The sequence below is a fragment of the Eleutherodactylus coqui genome, chromosome 1 (assembly GCF_035609145.1).
Source record: "Eleutherodactylus coqui strain aEleCoq1 chromosome 1, aEleCoq1.hap1, whole genome shotgun sequence".
Classification (NCBI taxonomy): Eukaryota; Metazoa; Chordata; class Amphibia; order Anura; family Eleutherodactylidae; genus Eleutherodactylus; species Eleutherodactylus coqui.
In genome coordinates, this window is record NC_089837.1 from 435,434,099 (window position 1) to 435,457,076 (window position 22,978).

At 48.6% G+C, this 22,978-nt stretch overlaps 1 protein-coding gene across 4 annotated transcripts in view; it reads right to left on the reverse strand.

Annotated features, from left to right (window-relative positions):
* The window catches only part of PSPC1 (paraspeckle component 1), a 95,368-nt gene extending 74,837 nt beyond the window's left edge, over positions 1–20,531 (reverse strand). For 2 of the 4 annotated variants that reach the window (XM_066582164.1, XM_066582162.1), the window contains exons 1-3: positions 20,052–20,531; positions 10,144–10,445; positions 2,878–2,973 (exon numbers count right to left, since the gene is read on the reverse strand). In XM_066582164.1, the coding sequence (XP_066438261.1) occupies positions 2,878–2,973; positions 10,144–10,445; positions 20,052–20,435 (782 nt within the window). In that variant the 5' untranslated portion in view covers positions 20,436–20,531. The remainder of the gene's footprint in view (positions 1–2,877; positions 2,974–10,143; positions 10,446–20,051) is intronic. The other 2 variants (XM_066582163.1, XM_066582161.1) reach the window with 1 other exon arrangement.
* Positions 20,532–22,978: the final 2,447 nt, after the last annotated feature.

The following is a 22,978-nucleotide window of genomic DNA, read 5'->3' on the forward strand; positions in this document are numbered from 1 at the left end:
TTGCAGACGATACAAAATTATACAAGATAATCAATGCAGCGGAGGACAATGTACGGCTGCAAATTGACCTAGATAAGCTGGGGGCTTGGGCAGACAACGGCAAATGAAGTTCAATATTGATAAATGTAAGGTTAGTCACATGGGCAGGAGAAACGGATGTCACCAATATACACTAAATGGGCTGAACCAGATGGACACGGCCTTCATTCTGCCTAGCATACTATGTTAATATGTAATTCAACTACCATTCGTCTGATAATCAAAGAGTAATGTTGGAGACTCCTTTGACATTTAACGAATTAAAGCACGCAGTAGCAATGCTCTCTAATGAAGGATCACCCCAGTTTGATGGCCTTCCAAACTTTTTTTTTTCCATTAAACGCTATTAAGATATGCTTATACCACATTTACTGACCGTTTTTAATGAATCATTGCATGAAAGCATAGTTCATCCATTAAGGAGATGCTATAATGGTCTTAATTCCTAAACCAGGAAAGGATTAGTCTCTTCCCGAAAGCTTTTGACATAGTTGAGTGGAATCTATGGGCAGTTACTCATAGGACGGGGTTTGGTGAGAAAGGTTTGGCATGAGTTAAACAGCTTTATTCACAGCCGGGGCAAGAGTATGGGTGAACGGTCATATTTCTGAAGGGATGGCGTTAGAGGGCGCCCCTCTTCTCTTTGCCTTGGCAATCGAGCCCTGGCTGGTTTGATAAGGAAATTGCCTGATATAGTTGGATTTCAGTATGGAGAAATTGAGGAGCACGGTTCATCATATGTAGATGATCTGTTGTATATGGGGGATGCAAGTAAATCTATGGGTCTTGTTATGTCTATTTTTGATATATTTAGTAAAATATTGCGCCTTACTATTAACTGGGAGAAATCCGTAATTCTTCTCATCAATCCATCATTGCCAGAGGATTCTTCATTGGAACATACGCAGCTTCAAATGGTGAGAGAATTCAAATATTTGGGAGTTGCGGTATCTTTCTAAAGGTCCGTTTACACTGGACCAATGTCGGGTATAATCGTAATGACCCGAAGAATTAAGGTATCAATATTTATACCACACCACAAGTGCCATAAAAATAAATTGCCAAAAGCTATGGGGAAATTACCTTTTGTCCACTGCAGCCAGGAAAATTAATAAGTTACTCTTTACAATATATGCACCCTAAATTGGTTCCTACAAAAGTTAGAACTCATCATGCCAAATACTAAGTATCATACATGGCAAAAAAATTAAGTTATGAGTGCTAAAACATAGAAGGGGATACGATTAACTTAAGGCTAAAATTAGTTGTCAATAAGGGATTAAAAAAATGCACTTCAGGTAACAGTTTTACGTCAAATATATTTACATAAGACATTCAAAATCTACAATAAAGTGACATTTTCAGGAGAATTTTTCCAATTTTAAAAGGTGACTGCTGGGGTTAGGCCTCATGTCCACGGGGAAAATCAGGCCCGCTACGGATTCTCCATGTAGAATCCGTAGCGGGTCCCTCCTGCCCCGCGGACATGAGGCATTAAAATACGAATTTAAAAGAATTAACTCACCCGCAGCGGACCGGGAAGGTCTTCTCTTCCTATCGGGCAGATCTTCTTTTTTGGCCGGCGGATGAACTCGTCACGCCGGCGGCGTGCCGCGTGCATGCGCCGGGCACATCCGCCAAGCCGAAGCAAGAAAGATCCGGCCGTGAGGAAGAGAAGACCTTCCCGGCCCGCTGCGGGTGATTTAATTCTTATTTTAGGTCTCCCGCGGATCTGGACGGCTTCCATAGGCTTCAATAGAAGCCCGCGGGAGCCGTCCCCACGGGAGAACCGCACGAAAATGGAGCATGGTCCAGAATTTTTCATGCTCCATTTTTAAAAAAAATCACTTTTATTGACCATCCGCGGGTATTTATCTACCCGCGGGTGGTCAATGCATCCCTATGGGGTGCGGATCCGCAGGCAGGAGAAGAGTTAAAATCCGCTGCGGATTTTAATTCTTCTTTTGCCCGTGGACATGAGGCCTTAAAACAAACACACAGTTAACTAACTGATGCAACTGTTTTTTCAGTTTGTTTGTTTTTTGTTTTTTTAAACAGACTTTAATGAGTACTGTTCATCTGCAAAAAGGATGAAAGTAATGCATGCTTGACGTGAATGGCCCCAATAGATTGTATTGGCCCTGTACAATGACACAATATGCTGAAAAACAATGGGGCTTCTCCGGCGTGCTCGCGCCGGAGAGCTGGTCTGCACATGCGCAGAAGACCTCGGCGGCGCGAGCACGCCGGAGAGGCCCCATTCAACAGAACAGAAGACCGCACAGCGCAAGCGCGTCTAATGGAAGGAGAAGGCAGCGTTAGTCAGCGCCATGGAGACGAGGACGCCAGCACCGAAGGAGGTAAGTGTATAACTTCTGTATGGCTCATATTGCATTACAAAGTGCATTAATATGGCCATTAACACCACTTGCTGCCGCGGGACAACCCCTTTAATAAAAAGGTAACAAAAAAATAATAAAACCCACACAGCACTAAAGGAAAGAGGTAGAAGAATATAAGAGCTGCTGTGTGAGCTCTACTCCTCAAACTACTAGTCACCTAATAGATGCCTTATCAGGGTCAACTGAATACCAGGGGGTCACATGACTGAAATCCACATTAGACCATCCTATTGTGCAGGGGTCACTGAACTCTAAGAAAGCTGTGTATATTAGAATACAAAATAGAAATTTCTAACACCAAATAAAAACGAACAGTAAAAACTGTAGAGGACAACAACTTGGTGAATGATGGAGCCAATCCTAGGGACACAAAGCCATTGTCAGAACAATGTTGGTTCTAACCATAAACCAATACGGATACAACACATTGGCTTACTTCAGGTACTGCTGAGTCTTCTGCATAAACTTTTCTGGCAAACCATCTTCGTCATCAAATTGCTCCATTGGTTCTACAATAACAGGTCGAGGCGTCCTAAAGAGGATGATAGAGAAAGATGCGATATTAAAGAACCATCTGGATCATCTACACACTTCTGTTCACACGAGCGCTATGGGTTTTATTTTCCTGCTCTGTTAGGGGAACAGGAAAACTGCACTCAGGGGCCGAAGGCAACTATATATGACGGAGCAGAAAGGCCCCAATAACGAAGATGGAAGAATCCTGTTGACTTTTTTTTTAAATTAATTTTGACACTGTGTCCTCGTTGTAATCGCTATAATAAAGCATTGCGGGGCTTCTGTCCTGCAATGCCTTATCGCTTGTTATAGCGATCATAGGCACTGGTAACCCGACGGAATCCGACCCGGCCATGGGCATTTGGTCTAATTTGTCCGAGTTCCAGATGCATTATCTTTGCAGCAGAATTGTGTAGTGTTTTAGGCATCTCCTTGTGTATTCTGCACGCATCTGTGCGCCCCCATTGACTTCTCTGGGCACTTATAGTGTACAAATACACAGAAGATAGAACATGTTCTACTTTTTTTTTTTTGCTTTTGCATGTCCGAAATGTGTGCATCAAAAAACGTGCATGTGAACAAACCTACTGAAAATAATGGGTTCTATTCTCTGTATATTGTCTATGCAAATACGTCTATGTGAAGCCGACCTAATTAGAAATGAATGCTGAGAAAGACCAGGACATGCCAATTTTCTTGAAATATATGTAAAAACTTGATTTATACAATAGGGACCGTGTCATCAAAAAATGCCCTTTAAACATCGTAAGAGTTTAAAATTCTTAATCAAAATGCGTTTCATTACATTTTCGCAATAAGAACACTATTTACAATAATACAATCCCCCACACCTTTTGCCACAGTCAGTTCAGAAAGCCTAAGGGGACATAAAATCTCCAATAAGCAGTTCCAAGGCAGAAGTAACACTGCGTATTGTTGTCATGTAAACATACAAGTCACATGAACGCCATATAGAATATGCTCATTAGGAAGGTAAAAACACTTTGTACAAAAGTATGGTATAGTAACGGGATACCATCAGAGCGTATATTACAACTGGCAGATGTAGGACCATGCCCAATGTTCACAGGCGGATCAGATTTGCGGAATCAGCATGGGTCACCTGCGCAGGAGATCTGCAAATCAAGCCACTCATAGGGAAGCCTGGGCGTCCGCACATGAATTAAAGCATGTGGATCTGTTATGCAGACCATTTGGTCCGAAAAACAAATCGCAGCATGCTCCATTTCAATGCGGTTCCCACACGGACGGCTTTCATTGAAGTCAATGCAAGCCGTCTGATCCGCAACCAGCCTACAATTGAATTTCGTACAGTCCGCGGATTCAATGGACATTGGGCCTAAAGCAAACATGTGGTTGTTGGCACAATCATTTTTTTTCTTTCCTTAGAGGCACGAGACGCGATTTATAGCTAGACTTCTATATTGTTGATCAATCCAGCTTACAATAAACGCGTTTCGGGCTGCGCCTACAACCACTCTTCTCTTACATTCACTTCAAATACTTAGTTCCATCAAGCTGATCGAGGAGACTTGCTGTCCACAGAGCTAGAAGTCTCTCCTCTTCCTCATGCAGATATTTCTGCACCCTTGTATTATCTGTAGGCTCCCATGGACTCGTGAGCTCCCAGTACGGTGAGGGAGATCAGCCCTGTTGGTCTGAAGTCTTACCGATAGACTATCCCAGTGAGGCGCATCTGTTGTCGCAGACATGTTTGTTGCACTCCTTCGTAGAGGCGAGAGGTTTCCCATCTGCAGGACTGACTACCATGATGTGGCCGTGTCCAAAGCTGACCAGATACTGGACTGAGGTTCTTTAATTAATCATGTGTACCAAGTGACCTTCAGCTCCTTCAGTACGTATACTCTGATATGTAAGTGACTTCCAAGATGGAAATTGAGTCCTCTGTGCAGCACAGAAATTGATAGCGCACTTAGTGAATTTAAAGAGAACGTTTAATGGCTTCTACCCCAGGAAAATGGGACATACCTTAAGTGTAAAGCAGGACACAAGTTTGATAAGCTGTGGATGAAGTGGTGGAGTACCCCCTGCTTGTTATATTTGCTTTATAACCGTATATTACTGAGATCTTAGCGGTTAGAATAGGCGTCCGTTTTCACTGTAACTGAATAGGGTTTGTTTAATACTGAAAGATGATCTGTGGACCTGGCACGCTCACCCATACGGATGGGTAAGCAGAAGACCCGCAGTGTCCTCGGCCACGGGCAGGGACGGATTCCGCTGCGGGCTCTCGAATGCCGAGTCCGATTTTCCTGCAGCGGAGATCGGCCACGGGATATCGCTACACCCGTGGACAACCAGCCAAAATCTCCCAAAAATAACACACTGTCTCCAAATAACGCAATCTTTTCTTCCATAAGGCCACGTCTGAAACTAGTGATCGCAGGGAGGGATAGGATCTTACTTACGAGTGGCTCTACTACTACGGCAAATAAGAAGGTGGAGGGTGGGTAAGAGGGCACCCCTAGCACGTCCAGGTGGGAGTAAATCCACCATTGACCTGTATGCTAGATTTAAGGTCTGCATAAAGTAATTTTTATCTACTCTATAAAAGTTGAGCTAAACCCCATTTTGTGCATCACCTCCCATAAAAAGGCCATTCTATGCTGTTAAATACTTTGGTGGCATCCAGCGAACATGGTACCTGCTGCCCTACGTTATTCGTCACCAGTTGTAGGTTAAGGCAGAGCCTCCAAATATTCACTGCAGTGAATCTAGATCAGGGGTGTCAAACTCAATTTCATTGAAGGTCACATCAGCCTCATGGACGACTGAACAGTAATAGTAACTTCTATAATTGTGGCCCCGATAGTAATCTGGTCCCCCATAGTGGACCCAGTAGTAACAGCAAGCCCAATATCGGTGGCCCCAGTAGTAATAGCGCCCCCTATATCGGTGGCCCCAGTAGTAATAGTGCCCCCCTATATCGGTGGCCCCAGTAGTAATAGTGCCCCCCTATATCGGTGGCCCCAGTAGTAATAGTGCCCCCCTATATCGGTGGCCCCAGTAGTAATAGGGTCATCCATAGTGGTGGCCCCAGTAGTAATAGGGTCATCCATAGTGGTGGCCCCAGTAGTAATAGTGCCCCCTATATCGGTGGCCCCAGTAGTAATAGTGTCCTCCATAAAATATTGCCCCCTTTGTTAATCTGCAGTGATTCTACATCTTCCTGCAACTCTTCCAAAAATAAAAGGTGGATCCAAAAAGTCTTGTTGGTCAATGGTGACACAAGGCAGAGATAGACGTTTAGAATTCAGCAACTTGATCTGCATTTTTTATTTTTTTTAAATTATTATTATTTTGGAGGAGTACAGTGAGCTATAGGAATAGTGCCGCGTCTCTTTAATCGCAGCAGTATTACTACCTATGGTTCCTAAAGTATTTCTAAGCCCAGTTATATGAGGCACCCATCTGTGCCCAAGCAATGACAGCCAACGTGTCCAGTTCTCTCCCCCTTGTCAAATTAAGATTAACGCATAAAGTCTCTTTTATTGGCAGAGGTCTCTAAGGCGTATTGCGCTTTTTCCCCATTGACAAATCATATAAGGTGCCGCTACATACAGAAACGGATTCCATTTCCACCAAACATTTTTGTAGCTCCTGTCCCAGCTGTCTACGTTGTCTCTTGACCCAATTAATGTTTTGTACAAGGATACCCCTGAGATAGGCTTTCATCGCTTCTCAAATTCTTTTGAAAGACTCTGAGGTATCACATTTTTATGATCGTTTTAAGAACTTGCCTGTCCCTTAGCAGATTACTAAACATGGTGTGCAAATACAGTACATATCAGGTTGTACCCGGCAATGCTCAGCACTTCCCACTGTCTTTAGGCCTCTTTCACACGGACTACAACAAGGCATGTATATGAAGCCCAGGGTTTCCAATGGGTTCTTTCAGGCTACAAAACATCTCATGTGAAAGAACCCATTGGAGACCATGGGCCTCACATACATGCGTTTTGCAGTATGTGTGAAAGAGGCTTTATACATAAAACACTCTGCACTGAAGCAGTTCTGCCAGAAGAAAATTCTAGCTGGATTAAAGGGGGTTACCAGACAGACTATTGATGACCTATGCTCAGGATCGTACATCAATAGTTGATCGGCTTGAGTCCAGTATCAGTACCCAGGAGGAGAAGCCGATAGTAGACCCGCCGTCAGTCCCACAACACACAGGGGTACGGAATGCCAGCAATAGCAGGCACAACTTATTACAATCAGTGGCAGCTGTAATTACCAGTGGCAGCTACTACTCAGGAGTCAGAGTCAACTGCTTCTGCAATGCACCCCTGTGCGCTGACAGTGGGTGCCCGATTAGCTGGGGTCTACCACTCAAGACCCCAACCAATTAACTATTGATGACCTATCCCAAAGATAAGTTATCAATAGTATCAGCCTGGAAAATGCCTTTATGGCCTCTTTCACAGGGGCTACAAAACATCTCATGTGAAAGAACCCATTGGAGACCATGGGCCTCACATACATGTGTTTTGTAGCGATGATTTTGTAGCCCGTGTGAAAGAGGCCCAAATCCAAAAGATTGATCAGAAACTTAGACTGATTAAAAGGACTCGGTCACGAGCTTCATGCTGCCTGAATGATATCCAGCTAGGTACCAACATTACAACAAGAGGGGTACGTTTTTCTTTAAACTGCTGCAACTGTTTAAAGAACACATTCTAGAACAGGATGCATGGGCAGACTGATATACAGTTTGGTGGGAGAGATTATAATTTACACCGATAGCTGTCAATCTCGGATAGGACCGCCCACTGGACCTCTAAACTCATTGTGAATTTTGATTTAAAAATTGGTTAGAATTACTCTTTTCCCCCAAACCCTACAAGTCTGCTCGGCTCTCTTGCTCCAATATGCTGCCTGTAGAATGGACTCCATTATCAAGCTGGCAGGTTTCCCTTTAAGAGAAAAACGGGCTGTGACTGGTTCATTACAACATCTCTATGCGGTTGTCCATGAGGCAGTGTAAAGTAATAACGAGTACACGGATTGTAGGGATATGTCAGTTTTACATATCTGTGTTGCAGTTTTCACTAAGGCCGCTCTCACACACGAAAGTGGTAAAGCACCACGATTTTACTTTCGTCTGCAGCTACCTGTGACCGATAGCGTTTTAGCGCACCCCATCACAATGTGATGGGTGATTAGGTGCGCTAAACGGACAATTATAGAACATGCTGTGTTCAGAAAGCGCCATCTAGCGCCGCAATCTAATGCATGTCTGCAAGGCCCCATTGATTTTGAATCACGCCGGCTGACGCTTTCCATAGCATTGCTATGGAAAGTGGCGGCACCTGTCCACGAGCGGCAAATCATAGCGATTCTTTGCTCGTGGCGGGCAATTCGCAGCATGCTGCGAATTGCTCCGATTCTCCGCGGCCAGCCTATCAGATAGGGCTGATCGTCGGAGAATCAGCGGCGGCTCCCGTGGCGGAGATCTGCCACGGGACTTCGCATGGCCCGTGGACAGGGGGCCTTACTTATATTTCATCAGTAGCAAACAGAGAGGACTACAGGAAGTAATCCTCAATTTCCATGAAATGCAGGTCAGCACGGCCTACTCCAGCCTCCAGCCACTGACAGCTGAAAATAGGAAGGCACAAAGCCACAACACTGCCAAGTGTAAAAAAGTGAAAGTGTCTGAAGACTTTCCAAATGCATTGCACTTCTCTGTAACAGAGCATTCACGGTTTACTACTTCTTCCATAGGTTTCAGTTTCTACATCTCTGCACCTTGGCCAGCGTTTTATCTCCTATTCGTCAGAATCTTCTTATGGCGTTTATGCTTTATTTTACTCTATTTTGCTGAGTCTTACATGTGGCCGTGGCCAACTTGTCTATTGTTCCCCTACCCCCTCTCCTCCGATTAGTGGACGCTAGCATTTAACAGGATGATCCATTGCTTGGTTGATGACAGAGCACTAATGTGCTTTGCTGTTGTCTGTTTATCAGTCACGGTGTTTATTTAATGTATCCTTTCCCCCCCCCCCCCCCCCCCCATGTCCTTTCCTTCTCTTTTTAGATGCTTGTGTACCAATTTTAGGTTTGCTCTTTTTTTTTTCAAGCCTGATGAAGGGTGATTATACCCAAAACGTTTTACATACACAAATAAGTGTGTACACCGGCAGTATATTCTGGTCACTCAAAACGTCCAGCATTGATGTGCTGTTCACTTTTCTATTATCCGTGGCCAGCCCTAGAGGAGCGTGTACCAGAAATCCTACTTGTAAGGCATCATGTCCACGGGATAAATAGAATTACCAAATCCGCGCGGGTGTCCCTCACGCGTGATCAGCGCCCATAGGGAGGCATTGGACACCTGCAGGTAAGTAAATACCTGCGGATGTCAATTTTCCCTGCCGCGCTGATCGCACGTGCGGGAAAACACCCACAGCATGCTCCATTTTCTGCGTGTCTCCCACAGGCTTCCATAGAAGCCTAGGGAAGCCGTCCGTAAACGCAGAACACCCGCAGCTGAATTTCTGCTCTCTGGCGCGGGAGAGCAGGAGTTCCAAAAAAAGAAGTGCACGGCACATTCGCGCAGCACGCTTCTGGCGTGCCAAGCACATCCGCCGGCCGAAGAAAGAAGATCTGGCCGCGACGGAGGGAAGATCCACTGCGTCCGGACAGGTAAGCAAATTCAATTTTTAGGCCTCATGTCCGCGGGAAAGGAGGGACCCGCTGAGGGATTCTGCATGGAGAATCCACGCAGGCCCGAATTTCCTAGTGGACATGAGGCCTAAGAGTTGTGCTACCTGAAAGCCCCATTTGCACTAATTAACAGTTTACTCTCTATGCACAGAGACCGAAATCAGCTGCCAATCAGTGGCTGGAGGGTGGGCTGGGCTAGCCCGCAGCTCATTAATATTAACGACTACTCCGGTAGTCCTCCGTGAGCAGCTACTGATAGAATGTTCGTTCTTCACAGACGCATAGGACAGACATATTGATGCAATCACCGTGTTTGTGATTACCTTTAACAATAAATAGGGCACACATCCTAATGTACCGACAACAGATTTATCCCCCATCCACAACTGACAGGTCTACGCAGGTTTTTCAATAACTAAGATACATTCTATAAAATGTAGCTTCCCATCTTTTGAGAACAGTTAGAACGACTTACGTTGTCAGTATGAAAGCTCCATCTGTGCATCTCTCAAGAGCTTTCCGGGCTGGGGGCTTTGCTGCAAACTCCACAAACCCCTTGCCCGTCGCTCTGCCCCGATCATCCACCACAACAACTGCTCTCTCAACCGGGCCGAACATGGAGAAGGCTTCTTCAAGGAGCTCATTTGAAACCACAGGAGACAAATTTTTAACAGCCAGCGCTGCCCCATGGGTAGCAAAGCGTATGCGGAGAGGCCGGTTCTTGAGGACCATGCCATCAAGCTCTGCTTTGGCTATTTCAGCAAGTGTTCTGGACTCCTAAAAGGAAAGAAAAAAATACACATTATAAAAATATCCAGTTTCTTTTTAACTCAAGTGTCCGGGGTAACAACTGAGGGCCAACATTTATAGGAATACTTTTCCACTTTTTTGTGTCAGCATGGCACAAGACCAATCTATGGTATCACTACGTTACCGAGTCGACATCTTTCAGTGGCACTTGGTAATTTGGCAGCAAACAGATAAAGTAGAGAAAACCCTACCTAGTCGAGTAAAGAACCCCTTTAATGACCAAAAAAAGGATGATATTGCACAAATAGGGTGTTAAGAACGGTCTGTGCAGCGGCCCTCGGGGACGAGCCGACAGGCGCAGTGTAGATTAAGGCCTCATGTCCACGGGGAAAATCAGATCCGCTACGGATTCTCCATGTAGAATCCGTAGCGGGTCCCTCCTGCCCCGCGGACATGAGGGCTGAAAATAACAATAAATCAGAATAAACTCACCTCCCATCCGCTCCGTTTCTTCTCTTCGCTGCGGCGTCATCTTCTCTCGTCGCGGCCGGATCTTCATTCTTCGGCTCGGCGGATGTGCATGATGACGTCGGTGACGTGCCCCGCGCATGCGCCGGGCCGAAGCAAAATGATCCGGCCGCGACGGAGAGAAGATGACGCGGCGCCGAAGAGAAGAACCGGAGCGTGTAAGTAAAATATGATTTTTGTGTCCCGCGGATCCGGACGGCTTCCATAGGCTTCAATAGAAGCCCGCGGGAGCCGTCCCCGCGGGAGACCCGCATGAAAATGGAGCATGGTCCAGATTTTTTCATGCTCCATTTTTTTTTTAAATCACTTTTATTGACGATCCGCGGGTATTTATCTACCCGCGGGTGGTCAATGCATCCCTATGGGGTGCGGATCCGCGCGCGGGAGAAGAGTTAAAATCCGCTGCGGATTTTAATTCTTATTTTCCCCGTGGACATGAGGCCTAACACAACCACACAGTGTCTGGCTACATTTGCGCTGCAGCCCCATCACAGATTGTGTCCTATGTGACAACAATGTTAACGAGCTGCACGGAGGATCCGCTTCAGTATATACAGGAGAGTAGAAGGGCTTATAAGGTGAATGGAAGTGTGCTCAGTGAGAAACTGACCAATCTAATCTGCAGCCATATTTGCATTTTACATAATTTTTGTTCAGTTTTAACAATGGAGCTGCAATTGCAATTACAAGCACCGGCCACTCCACAGGGGGCAGTGCAGCAGTTTCTGATGTGTACCCTTGTGTAGAAGAGCTGACAGCAGGCGCCCGTTCGGCCAGGTTCTCGAGCGCCGGACCACGTCCAATCAACTATTAATGACCCATCATGAGGATGGATCCCCCCTACAAGTGGTACAAGGGACAATGACAGCTCAGCCATATGTTCAGCACATCCTGCAGACACACGTGTTCCTCTCATGGCGGCTTCCAAGAGGCATTTTCTATCAGGATAATGCTTGGCCGCACACACAAGGGTCACAGGAGCCTCCATAACTTTGTCACACTTCCGTGGCTGCCCAACCGCCAGATTTATCACCAATAGAACAAGTATGGATGTATTTATGCATTTTGCGTGTGTTAAAAGTGAACACCACATGGATGCAAAATGGACATAAAAAAACCCAAAAAACTACACAGCAAAAACGCAGGTAATGCGCGCACAGCAAGAACTGGGGTTTCTTTAAAGGGACTGAAATTGCAACCCCTGTTTGAATGAGCCTGTAGGCCTCTAACACACAACACGCTTTTCACCACGGCGGTCTAAATGCTGTGATTTCTAAGCGCTGTCTGCTCTCTTTTCATGGGTTTACTGGCTTTTTAACACACCTCATCAGTAGAGATGCGCGAGCACGCTTGGATAATGCAGTTACTCAAGCGAGCATCACTCTTCTTGAGTAACTGCATTCTTGTCTGAGCATGCTGAGGGGGGGGGGGGGGGCGGGGGAGCGAGCGGGTGAGAGATGCCCCCCCCCCCCCTGCTCGGACAAGAATGCAGTTACCCGAGAAGAGTGATTGCTCTGAGTAACTCAAGCGATGCTTAACCCCTTAACGACCAGCCCATAGTGTTTTTACGTCCTCCCGAAGTGGGCTTTATTCTCTGAGGACGTAAAAACATGTGTCCTGCAGAGAATAAAGCCCCTCGGGCTATGGACGTGACAGCTCCATGCTGTCGGTGTCCGCAGGTAGCCGACAGCATGGAGCTGTCATCCCGGGCTGTACGGACCCCCTCCCCCCCGGCATTGCGATCGGCGCAAAAAAGTAAATAAAAGTTGAAAAAAGCTACATATTCAGCTGCCCTGATGGATCGGATCCATAGGGGCAGCTGGAATTACTCACACGCTGCTCCCCGCTCTCCCGATGCTCCGGGCCCCGTAGCCGTCCTTCTGCGCATGCGCGCCAGGCGGCATTACGTCAGCCGCATGCGCAGAAGGCCCGGCGGCGCGGGAAATTTAAAATCTCCTGGCTCCCGGTTCCTGTAGGTAGCCGGGAGGCAGGAGATGTCAGCGGGGACCGCGGTGAGCGGACCCCATTACTGCGATCGCCGTTATACAATGGATAACAGTGATCGCCGAAAAGAAAAGTGTAAAAAAAGAAAAGTTTCACCTCCCCTCATGGATCAGATCCATGAGGGGAGGTGAAAATACTCACCCCGCTTCCTCCATGTCCTCCAGCCGGTCTCCGGACCCCCCGCTGGCTTCTGCGACGTGGCGCGCATGCGCAGAAGGCCGGCGAGCCCGGCAAATTCGCTGTATGCGGTTTCCAGTCATATGATAACGGATAACGGTGATCATATAAAGTTAAAAAGTAAAAAAAAAAGTTAAAAGTTTATAAAGTTAAAGTTTCAGCTCCCCTTATGGATCATATCCGTAAGGGGGGATGAAATTACGTACCCAAGGTCCCGGATTAGTTCCCTGGTGGGATGTTCATCTGTGGACCTTACCCCAGCTTCTGCGCATGCCCCCGTCAGCATGATGGCGGACGCATGCGCAAAAGTGAAAGATTGCCCAAGAAATTTAAAATCTCCCTGCAGGTAGACAAGAGCCTGGAGATGTCACGGGGAGCCGCGGTATGCGGTTACTGGTCACGTGATCGCCGTTATCCAATGCATAATGGCGATCACGTAAAAGTTCTTTAAAAAGTGGAAGTTTCATCTCCCCTCACTGATGCGATCGGTGAGAGGAGATGAAACATCTTTTCGGAGGCTTCCGCATTTGAATCCAGATGCGATTATCCTCCATGGACCCTTCCGGCTGCTGCGCATGCGCCCGCCGGCAAAATGCCGGACACATTCGCAGGAGCCCAGGAAATTTTAAATCTCCTTGCTCCCAGCGACTAACGGTCGCTGAGTGCTTGGAGCAGTGACCGGGGGCCTCGCTGAGCGGTCCCCGGTCACGTGATAAAGTAGCAATCTAACATTAGGCCGGTCACACATGACCGGAGAGGAATTACGGGTTCTGCATGCGCTTGATCAGCGGTAATCCACGGATCAATCGCATGCATTGGATTACACAGTTCCCCCCAATTAGCGGGTCGGAATTAAGTAATCCACTCGCAGAAACAGAACACGGCATGTTATATTTTACCGCGGATATCCGTGACCTAGAGCCCATTGTGCTCTATGACCGCGGATATACTCGCAGCCCATGTGCAAACACATTGTGTACGGGCTGCGGGTACCCGGGTCATCTCTAAGCAACGGCGCGGGAAATAAAAACAAACAACGGTGTACTGCGCATGACCGCCTGTGTGAGTAGACAGTTATGCGCAGTACATTACGCGGCCGCACGCAGGGTCACGGCCGGCTCACAGATGGGATCCACTGCGGGCCTCCGCAAGCGGATTCCACCTACGGCCGTGTGAGCCCGGCGTTATTCAGACTGCTACCTGTGATACGTAATTTACAAGAAGCCCCGGGAACGCTCGCCTTCCTGCAGTTCCAGGAGCAGCTTGTTGAGCGCCTTCTGTGGGAGACCGCCACACCGCAGCAAGATTACAAAGCCTCACAGAGCGCCACTTTTTACACTCCATACCCGCCACTGAGGTTACGAAATACCCCCAAAAAGCATGAGAGGAGGGGGGATACACGGTTTTATTGCCCCATGTGCCCAACCTAACCAGCCTCCGTAATTACCCCGGTCTTCGGACATAAAACGGTTTATATTATTACCTTTATCTAATAGTTAGGGAATGCCGAAAAATGGGGGGGGGGGGGTTATTTTTAGGAAGTCAATTTTTTTCCGTATAAGTGGGCAATGGGGCCTGGAATTTATTCAGCTCTGCCCTGAAATCCAGCGGGCATTCCCTCCATTATGGGCCTAGCCATGTGTAGATTAGGGCCACAATGGGTATTTTTCTGAACACGGGACAAACGGGGGGGGGGGGGGGAGGGGGGAGAATCAATTTTGGGGTGACCATCTTCATTCCTATGTACACTACAAAAAAAACTCTTTAAATTGACAAAATTGCCAAAAAATGAAAATCGTAATTTTTTCCTACTGCTTTGCTTAGATTCATTCAAATACTGTGATGTCAAAATACGCAGTACACCCCTAGATGGATTCGTTAAGGGGTCTAGTTTTCAAAATGGGGTCATTTGTGGGGGTTCTCTGTTGTTTTGGCCGCTCAATGGCTCTACAAGTGGGCAATGGGGCCTGGAATTTATTCAGTTGTACCCTAAAATCCAACAGGTGCTCCTTCCATTATAGGCCTAGCTATGTTTCCTTTAAGTAGATTAGGTCCACAATGGGTATGTTTCTGAACACGGGACAAACGGGGGTATCCATTTTGGGGTGAACGTCTTCATTCCTATGTACACTGGACAAAAAAAACCTGTTTTTAAATTGACACAATTGCCAAAAAAATGAAAATCCTAATTTTTTCCTTCTGCTTGGCTTAGAGTCATCGTACCCCTAGATAAATTCGTTAGGGGGTCTACTTTTCAAAATGGGGTCACTTGTGGGCGTTCTCCATCGTTTTGGTCACTCAATGGCTCTACAAGTGTGCAATAGGGCCTAAATCTCCTTCAAGCGAAAATTTCTGTTCCGAAAGCCTCCGGTTGCTCCTTTCATTTTGGGCCCCATGGTGCATACAGACGTAATACTAGGGCCACAATGGGTATGTTTCTGAGCACGGGACAAGCAGGGGTATCCATTCTGGGGTGTAAATCCTCATTTTCATGTGTACTATGGACTTTTTTCTAGTCTTTAACCCCTTAATGACATGGCCTATTTTGGCGTTGAGGACCAAGCGATTTTTTGGTATTTTTCCATCTCCATTTTTCAAAAGCCATAACTTTTTTATTTTTCCGTCGACGCGGCCGTATAAGGGCTCGTTTTTTGCGTGGCGATCTGTAGTTTTTATCGGTGCCACTTTTGGGTATATAGACAATATCGTAAATTTTTTATTTTTTTTTTTAATGATAACAGGGAGAGAAAACGCATCAATTCTGCCATAGATTTTTTTTTTTTTTTTTTACAGCGTTAATCATGCAGCATAAATGACACACTAAATTTTTTCTGCGGGTCGGTACGGTAACAACGATACCAAAATTGTTATATTTTTTTTAGGTTTTTACACTTTTTTGCAATAAAACCCCCTTTTTTTGGAAATCTTTTTTTTTTCTCTATAGCTGCATTCAAAGTCATGTAACTTTTTTATTTTTCTATGTACGGAGCTCTATGAGGGCTTATTTTTTGCGAGACGAGCTGTAGTTTTTATTGGTACCATTTTGGGAAATGTACGGCTTTTTTGATCACTTTTATTGCATTTTTTGTGAGGCAAAATGCTAAAAATTAGCATTTTGCCTCTGTTTTTTAGCGTTTTTTTTTACGCTTTTTGTCGTACAAAATAGAAAGCGTGTTCAACTTTTTGTACACGTCGTTACGGACGCGTCAATACCAAATATGTGGGGTTTTAGTTTTTTTTTCCCTTTTTTTATGCTAATATTAGAAAAAGCATAAAAAAAGGGGTTTTTTACATTTTTTTTTTACATTTTTCTTTTTTTTACACTTTTCTTTTCTTTTTTTTACACTATTTGAGTCCCTCTGAGGGACTTGCAGCACTATGCCTATGATCGCTGTCATAAGGCATGGCAAAGCTACTGCTCTGCCATGCCTTATCGCTTGTACAGCGATTATAGGCACAGGCAATACAGGACGCCGGTGTCTGGCGTCCTGTTGCCATGGTGACAGGCCGGGCTCTCGCGATAACATCGCGAGTTCCGGCCGGAGACACACAGGGATCGCGATCCCTCTGTGAACTCTTTCCCTGCCGCGATCTACTTAGATCGCGGCAGGGAAGGGGTTAACAGCGGCGGGCGCATCTCCGATGCCCCCCCGCTGTTGGAGCGGGACGCCGGCTGTGACTGACAGCCGGCTCCCGCTGCGGGATAGCGCGGGATCTTATGTGATCCCGCGCTATCTCCAGGACGTACCAGGTACGTCATGTTGCGGGAAGTACCAGGCTGCCATGACGTACCAGGTACGTCCAGGAGCGGGAAGGGGTTAAAATTTCATATTTTTGCAAATATGTCATTTTAGTTTTTCTCATCTAAATTGCATTGACTCCTGAAAAAAAAAAACTGTGGGGTTAAAATACTCATGACACCCCTCAGTGAATACGTTAAGGGGTGTAGTTTTTAAAATGGGGTCATTTGTGGGGGTATCTATCATTTTGACTCCTATGAGCCTTTCCAATCTTGGATTGGTGCAGGAAAAAGTGTTCCTCAAAATGCTGAAAAGTAATGTTACATTTGTACGTCTCCTAAATGGTTAAAGAAACACAAAAGTTTTTCCAATGTGCGCCCAAAATAAAGTAAACGGGTGGAAATATAAATCATAGCAAAAATTTCTATATTATGTTTGCACATATTTAAGATATTGCAGTTGGAAATGTGAAAAAAAATGACGATTTTTTTTCAAAATTTTTCCAATTTTGGCGCTTTTAATAAATAAACACAAATTCTATCGGTCTAATTTTTCCGCCTAAATGAAGTACAACATGTGGCGAAAAAACAATGTCAGAATCGCTTGGATATGCAAAACATTTCTGGTGTCTTTCCATGCTAAAGTGACATGTCAGATCTGCAAAATTTGGCCTGGTCATTAAGGCGCAAACAGGCTTGGTCACTACGGGGTTAAGTAGCTGCATTATCCAAGCGTGCTCGCTCATCTCTACTCATCACCTATCATAATGATGTAGTGCGTAAGATAAAAGGACCGTCAACCGCAGTGATGAGCGTTCAAGAACAACGATCCAAATTGTGGTAAAATGCGGTGTGTGAGAGCGGCATTCTAGTCAATGCGGTCCACAAAGCGCCGTTTATGTAAGATCCTGCATGCCCGTTTTCCGGTGCCCATAATACGGCGGAGCAGCTAAGGCATTAAGGCCGCTCTCACACAACAGTTTTGTTGCTGCGGTAATCGCGGTGCAGCGCTCCTACTGTTTGCTATAGGGCCTCGCAGACCAGCGCTCGAGTGCGGTAGGCTCCATTTTCGTGCATTCTAGCACCTCATCACCCGCACAACGATGGGGTGCATTAAACGCAGTCAAACGCTGCGGCTGTGCTGCAGATCGGATGGATTCTATTGACTTCAACGGAAGGCGTCCGTGCGGGATCCGCAGAAAAACAGAGCATGCTGGGATGTTTACCAGACCAAAAGGTCTGCAAATCAAATCCGCATGTTTTAATGCACTTGCGGCCGCCCGTGCATCTCTATAGGCGGCTGGATTTATAGCTCCTCCGCAGAGATTCCACAAATCAAATCCGCCCGTGGGCATGAGGCTCAGCGGATGTTCACCAGCCTCCTTCATGGCCACCGGGCATTTTACTGGGGAGAAAAAAATAGCGCAACTTTGGCCAGACTTTTATGTTCCACCTGAAGCTCTGAAGACGTGGATGGAGGAGGCGCGCGCGCGCAAGCGGGACGCAGGAGGCTCCCCCACACGGGGGGCGGCGCGTACACGGGGGACGCAGGAGGCTCGCCCACACGGGGGGGGGGCGGCGCGTACACGGGGGACGCAATAGGCTCGCCCACAGGGGGAGGGGGGGGGGGGGGCGGCGCGTACACGGGGGACGCAATAGGCTCGCCCACACGGGCGACGCAATAGGCTCGCCCACACGGGCGACGCAATAGGCTCGCCCACACGGGCGACGCAATAGGCTCGCCCACACGGGCGACGCAATAGGCTCGCCCACACGGGCGACGCAATAGGCTCGCCCACACGGGCGACGCAATAGGCTCGCCCACACGGGCGACGCAATAGGCTCGCCCACACGGGCGACGCAATAGGCTCGCCCACACGGGCGACGCAATAGGCTCGCCCACACGGGCGACGCAAGAGGCTCCCCCACACGGGCGACGCAAGAGGCTCCCCCACACGGGCGACGCAAGAGGCTCCCCCACACGGGCGACGCAAGAGGCTCGCCCACACGGGCGACGCAAGAGGCTCGCCCACACGGGGGGCGGCGCGCACACGGGGGACGCAGGAGGCTCCCCCACACGGGGGGCGGCGCGCACACGGGGGACGCAGGAGGCTCCCCCACACGGGGGGCGGCGCGCACGCAGGGGGACGCAGGAGGCTCCCCCACACGGGGGGCGGCGCGCACGCAGGGGGACGCAGGAGGCTCCCCCACACGGGGGGGGGGGGGACGCAAGAGGCTCCCCCACACGGGCGACGCAAGAGGCTCCCCCACACGGGCGACGCAAGAGGCTCCCCCACACGGGCGACGCAAGAGGCTCCCCCACACGGGCGACGCAAGAGGCTCCCCCACACGGGCGACGCAAGAGGCTCCCCCACACGGGCGACGCAAGAGGCTCCCCCACACGGGCGACGCAAGAGGCTCCCCCACACGGGCGACGCAAGAGGCTCCCCCACACGGGCGACGCAAGAGGCTCCCCCACACGGGGGACGCAAGAGGCTCCCCCACACGGGGGACGCAAGAGGCTCCCCCACACGGGGGACGCAAGAGGCTCCCCCACACGGGGGACGCAAGAGGCTCCCCCACACGGGGGACGCAAGAGGCTCCCCCACACGGGGGGCGGCGCGCACGCAGGGGGACGCAGGAGGCTCCCCCACACGGGGGGCGGCGCGCACGCAGGGGGACGCAGGAGGCTCCCCCACACGGGGGGCGGCGCGCACGCAGGGGGACGCAGGAGGCTCCCCCACACGGGGGGCGGCGCGCACGCAGGGGGACGCAGGAGGCTCCCCCACACGGGGGGCGGCGCGCACGCAGGGGGACGCAGGAGGCTCCCCCACACGGGGGGCGGCGCGCACGCAGGGGGACGCAGGAGGCTCCCCCACACGGGGGGCGGCGCGCACGCAGGGGGACGCAGGAGGCTCCCCCACACGGGGGGCGGCGCGCACGCAGGGGGACGCAGGAGGCTCTCCCACCCCCAGGGGGCGCACGCAGGGGGACGCAGGAGGCTCCCCCACCCCCAGGGGGACGCAGGAGGCTCCCCCACCCCCAGGGGGCGCACGTAGGGGGACGCAGGAGGCTCCCCCACCCCCAGGGGGCGCACGTACATCTCTCACGATGGTACAGGGAGATGGAAGCCCAACCGCAGGTGTGAACACGGCCCGAGGTCTCCTGAAGGGTTACTGACGTACCAGGCGGATGAAGCCGAAGCCCCGGTCCCGGTTGATGAAGACCTCGCTGGGCTCCCCGTACTTCTCGAACAGCTTCTTGAAGTCCTCCTCAGTGATGTCGGTCGGCAGGTTCCCCACGAACAGGCGGCAGCGCTGCGTGTAGCTCTTCTCGCCGGGCTTCAGGAAGCTCTTGATGTCTATGGTGACCCCCCGCTCCTCCTCAGCCTCGTCCATCTTGGGCGGCATGAGCGCCGGGTCGCCCTCACACAGCTCCAGGCTGCGCTTGTTGTTCTTGCCCTGCGGCACTATCTGCTGCTGCGGGGGGGACACCATGTTGCTGCTGTTGCTTCCATTGTTGCTCTTCTCGATGCGCACCTGCTTGAGGTTCCTGTTGGCCATGGCCATGCTACAGCAGAGCTGACAGTCCGGGGAAGGCGACCACCGCGCAGCTGCTCCAAAATGGCGCACAGAAAATTTTCCAAGTGGTGATGACGTCACGCACGCAGACCCCTTTTTGCGGCATTCTGATCACAAGAGGCCGAGCAGTCCGGGATGCCAGCGGTCTCCACCGACAGGAGTGGAACCGCTGCGGCGGCCATTTTTTAGTAGACCAAAACCTATTCAGACGCTTCTTACAGTCTCAGGTAAAATGCTGCGGGTACGACGTTAGTCAGGCCGTGAGAGCCGGCGCTGCTGTACATGGGAGCCGTGCCGCAGTGGCCGGCCTGCTGCTATTGGATTGTGTGTTGCTAGGGCATGTGAAGTCCCAGGAAAACAACAACGTGCGTCACTCCGCCGCACCACAATAGGGGGCACATTTATAAAAAAAACCACTACACTATTTTGTTGCCCTAGCAACCAATCACAGGGCAGCTTTCATTTTGTGTCTGCTATTCAGAAAGTGAAAGTTGCACAGTTATTGGTTGCACACATTAGAGATAATAAAGCCAGAGCCCCAGAGCAGACCTCTCTGTACCCTCCAACCGCAATCTAATCACACAAAATCAAATAATGCTTGAAAATCATGGCATTTTTCCCCAAAATGTTTTAAACCACCCAAAAAATAGGAGAATTCATAAATGAGTTGACCCCAGAATTCTAGTGTTAAAAAGTCACAAATTGTGCGCAAGTCCCACTTTTTATTTTACATTACCCTCACCACTTTTCTGGGGGAAAAAAGAGGTGGGACCTGGCAGGTGGGGGCGGGGCGTCCCAGTCACATTCACTATAATGTCTGCCAGAAACTGGCAGAAAGTAACATAGTGTGTAAGGCTGAAAAAGGACATATCCATCCAGTTCAGCCTGTTACCCCCAATGTTGAACCAGTGAGGTAGAAGCCAATTTTCCTTACTTAAGGGGAAAAAATCCTTCGCGACTTCAATCTGTTAATCAGAATAATCCCCGAATCACCGACCCTTCTGAAGCAATTAGTGGCTATAACAGGTAATATTGTTGCACTCAAGAAAGGCGTCCAGGCCCCTCTTGTACTCTTTTATCGAGTTCACCATCGCCACGTCCTCAGGCAGAGAGTTCCATAGTCTCACTGCTCTTACAGTAAAGAACCCCTTACTATATCAGTGTAGAAACCTTCTTTCCTCTAAACGTAGAGCAGGGGTCCCCAACTCCAGTCCTCAGGGACCCCCAACAGGTCATGTTCTCAGGATCTCCTATAGTAAGCACACCTGTGGCAATGTCTGAGGCACTGACAATAATTTAATTACCTGTGCAACACTGAGGATATCCTGAAACCCTGACCTGTTGGGGGTCCCTGAGGACTGAAGTTTGGAAACACTGATATAGAGGGCGTCCCCTTGTTAAGTCACAGTTCTTAGTATAAATAGATGATGGTAGAGATCTCTGTATTGTCCACTGATATATTTATACAGTTATTAGGTCGCCCCTCGGCCATATTTTTTTCTAAACAAATCCGAATTTTGCTAACCTCTCTGGGTATTGTAGTTCGCCCATTCCATTCATTACTTTAGTTGCCCACCTTTTGTACCCGCTCAGGCTTTGATGTCCTTCTTGAGTACAGCTGAGCAAAACTATCCAGAAATTAAAATGAATAAACAAAACATGGCACTCCAGGGATTATAGCCATTAAAGGGGTTCTGTCATAAAAAAAATCTGTTCTTACCTTTTCCTCCTCAGACAGCCTTCTTACCAGATCCTCACCTCACCGATCTTCTCCTGGCTCCTCCAGTTCCCAGGCTCACCTCACCTCCAGCCTATCGGATCCTCTTCTTTGTGTGACAAAGCGTGCATTGCCAGCATTCTCCTTCCTGCAGGTCAGTGTACGCTACGTCAGCCTACTTTAGTGCACATGCGCCAGGTCTCACCGCTAGTGTTCATATAGTATGCATAGCGGCGAGACCCCACATCTGCGCACTAAAGCAGGCTGTCGAGGATCGGCATTCCCTGCTGGGCAGTGAACTCTATATTACTAGTGACATAGTGTACACCGACCTGCAGAAAGCAGAATGCCGGCAATGTACGCTTCGTCACAAGAAGTAGAAAATCCAGCTGAATGGAGGTGAGCTGACCTGGGGGGCTGGAGGGAGCCAGGAGAAGATCAGTGAGGTGAAGATTTGGTAAGAAGGCTGCCTGGGGAGGAATAGGTAAGTTCAGTTTTTATTTTTTTATAACAGAACCTCTTTAAAATAAAGTAGAAGCCAATGAACATACTTCACAGGGAGGCAACACCAACTTAATCCTGGTCTGTAGAATACCACAACGATGTTCTGCAAGGGTCCAAATCAATAGTCCACAATGGGGATATGTAGAGATTTTGGGTTTATTAATGAAGCTATATTGACACTTAATGAATAAAAAACAAAAAAGGGGGTAAGAGTTTAGGAGGAAACTCGGCCTCCTTTTTCAAGCACATAACAAAATGATCAGCGAAGAGGTGTATAAATAAATTTAGGAAACATTTAGGAATGTGGCAT